At 51.1% G+C, this 3,331-nt stretch overlaps 1 protein-coding gene across 1 annotated transcript in view; it reads right to left on the minus strand.

Annotated features, from left to right (window-relative positions):
• LOC104498620 (muscleblind-like protein 1) overlaps positions 1-3,331 on the minus strand; it is a gene marked incomplete at its 3' end in the record, with an annotated part of 43,140 nt that overhangs the window by 4,516 nt on the left and 35,293 nt on the right. Inside the window, exon 3 of the mRNA XM_010142022.1 lies at positions 795-998. Within this exon, the coding sequence (XP_010140324.1) occupies positions 795-998 (204 nt within the window). The remainder of the gene's footprint in view (positions 1-794; positions 999-3,331) is intronic.

The following is a 3,331-nucleotide window of genomic DNA, read 5'->3' on the forward strand; positions in this document are numbered from 1 at the left end:
CACTGGCTGCTGCGTGGGGCTGGAGAAGGACAGCATCAGCGTGTGACAGGGAGATCCGACTTCATCCTGTCCAACGGACAGACGGGTGACAGCAGACCACTCCACCTCCTCAGCCTTTCCCATCACTGCCTTTTAACCACCAGACCTGCCCGGGGCTGCCGAGCGCCCACTCACAGGCCGTGCTCGTGGGTGCACCCCAAGTGTGTGGCGGCCAGCAGCACGTCACTGGCTCACCACCCACGCTGCTGCAGCACCGATAAGGTGCGGAAAACGCTGTCAGGCCTTTCAGATAAGAAAGATTCAGGGCAAGGGAGAGCACCAGCTAGAGAGCACCAACACTTGTCAGTGTTGTAGCAAGGATGATAAGCCAGGCGCGGGAGTGCTGGCACCATCTGTCCAGAGTGAAACTAAGAGAGAGGCTGCAAGTCATCTGTGACCCGGGCAGCTGGAGCTCTGCCCTTACACCCACCCCAGTGCTCAGCACCCCCCATATTAATGCCCTCTGGGCACACACTAACACAGTTTTGAGGTGCTCTTGTTGCTGCCGTGGTCATTCCTAGAAGGGCACAGTATTTCCATTTCTTTCTGCAATGGAGGGACAGCAGCAGAACCACAAGCACTAACTTACAGTGTGATCACTCAGACACTCCCCGTCCTTACCTGTCACCAAGATAGGACATTATCAGCTGAACTGAAATTTTGCAAGTTTTCTTTCACAAGAAAAATATTTTATATCTAGGACACACAATAAATGATAAAACTTGTCAGAGTAAGTTACATCTATTGGGTCCTACCTCCAGCCTGTCTGTCCTCATTAGTTTCTGGGCAGCGGCAGCAGCAGCGGCAGGAACCGGGACACTGGGGTTCCCTGTCACCAGCATCGGGGTGGTGGGCAGGATCTCTGCTGGGACCAGGCCTGGGGAGACGGGCCCCAGGTAGGGGTTGAAGGCAGCTGATGCGTTGGTGGCTGCTAAGCTCGGTGCAACGGAAAACATCGGCTGCAATCAGAGAAAAGAAGAAGAAAGACACTCTAAATATTTATCCTTGCCACGCGGTCAGCACAGTAACCTTTTGGCTATCATCTGGAGCACGGTGGCGGTGGCTTTCTGTTAAAACGGGAAAGAAGCACTTGTGTCGTGTTTGTGGGACATGAAGAACACCCATGCAAACATCACATAGGAGCGAGACGAAGAGGGCAGAGCAGGCATCCCCTGCCAGCCTCCACCGACTCCCCTGCTCAAGCCTCCCTGCACAATCACACACGTGGCAGCTCTGTAGCAAGCTCTCGTCTGATCCGTCAGTAAGCGAGCCCTCTCTTGACGGCACAGGAGCAGGCCTGCGCTGTTCGGAGGGACGTGTCCAAAATGAGTGTGAGCATCCGCTCATCCCCACACACAGTCAAACCACACTCAGCCCCAGGCACAGACAAACACACTCCTGAGCCTGCTGACAGCCAGCACTGGTTCAGAAATCACAGAGGAACCAGCCCAGACGATGACCACCCCTTATTTGTACAGAATTAGAGAGGCTGTCCAGGCAGATGTTCAGAAAGAAACACACCGCACCCAGGAGATGCTTTATTTAGACTAGGTCATGACGGCGGGGAATGCTGGTTTTTCTGTGTGTTTGTTTGTTTTAAAAGAAGGAGTCAGATGCCCTTGCAGGCTATCACGTTGTGAAGATAATTGGGTGTGGAAGAGCAAATCATGCTGTAAGACCAAATGCGGGGCTGTTACACTGCAGTGAAGATTAAATAATTCTTCTGCCCTGCTGAATGCGAAGGCTCTGCGCCACCAGTGTCATTGCCAAAGAAAATTGAGTCTGGAGTGTTTATCTTTAGTATCTAAATAAAGGAGTTACTCAAAGCATTCAGATTTTTCTTCCAAACTAGTTTTTAGAGAGAAAAACAGCTACAGAGTTAACACAGCTCCGTTCCTGTGTTTCGTATCTGTTTGAGCCAGACAGCACATAATACTGCCTGTTTTTGTGTTCCTGAGGAAATGACTGAACCGTTTGGAAGCAAGGAAGAAGTTCACTTGAAACCCTGCACAAAAACACAGGCAAAAAGGAAAAAAGAGTGCAAGTTGTGTAAATGGGAATAATTTCTTTAATGTTCCTGGTTCTTCAATCATGTAAAATGTGCCTGTTTGGTTTTCATTCACAGGAAATAAAACTTGCTCTTAAAAAAAAATTGCTCTTAAATACACCGTAAATTAATGACACTTTTAATTACTGTGTTATCAGCCATGTAATAAAGAACCCTGAAAACAAAACTGTGAATCAGTCTGTCAGTGTGTAATTTAAGAGATACCAGCGTTTGATTTCAGTCCAATATACAGTCAATAAAAGCTACCCCATTTATTTTCCACTGAGATCATTTTATACTAATACCAATACCCTGCAGCCTGTAGACCACTGCGAAACGATAGCATGATTTATCAGAGCTGCTTCATATTCTCCCAACACTCACAGGTATTTTACAGTGTGCTGTACACACGTACAGGATGAGACAAAACCCTGTCCCTTGGTCGTGCGAGCCAGCCTGGGAGCCACGCTGCTGGCACAAAGAGCTCAGTTCGGCTGTTCACTGCTCGCTTGTTTTCCAGCCAGCTTCCACTTCCCCACCTCTCACGGCAGAGAGAATATTTCTTTACCACCACAATCAAACCATACAACTACTTATTGGCCTTGCAGCTCAGGCCCTACTATGCTGCGCAAAACAGCCAAAAAAAGAAAAACACAGCTCCTGTAGATCAGTAGAGAGAGCAGAGGTGAAGGAGAACACGGCCTCGGATGCTGCTCTGTGCTGCCAGATGCCCCATAATCCACATCGTCTCCTCTACTGAATAATTCTGCTCTAAAAGTGCCTCTGCACAGCTGACGCGACCCTCAGCAGCAGGGCTGGTCTCCAGGGCTCTGCCTTTCAGAGGCACTGCTTGCTAATGGGGTCTATCGATCGGGAAGGAGACGTGGGGGCACCTTTGGAACCCGGCCTCTGCAGGCAGTACAGGCAGGCAGGCAGACGGGCTTTCTCTCCCCTGCAGGACCGCAGGGAAGGAGGTGGACTCATCCAACACATCGCTAACAGCCACCTACCCAGCACCAGCCGCGCCAAGGAAACCCCAAGAGTTACCACCTACCCAGTGAGCAGCATGGACAGCCGGCAGCTGCCCAAGCCATGAGCACTGGGGCAGGCAGGTCAGGCCCCTGCTCCGCTGCAGATCTGCACTGCAGCCAGCAGCAGACCAGCGCCGGAGCACCGGCACTCTACCCAAACGCAGGCCTGGCCAGCAGCCTCAGGGCTCCCCGGCTCCAGCAACCCTTGAGCCAA

Source organism: Buceros rhinoceros, unplaced genomic scaffold (assembly GCF_000710305.1).
Source record: "Buceros rhinoceros silvestris isolate BGI_N320 unplaced genomic scaffold, ASM71030v1 scaffold19538, whole genome shotgun sequence".
NCBI lineage: Eukaryota > Metazoa > Chordata > Aves > Bucerotiformes > Bucerotidae > Buceros > Buceros rhinoceros.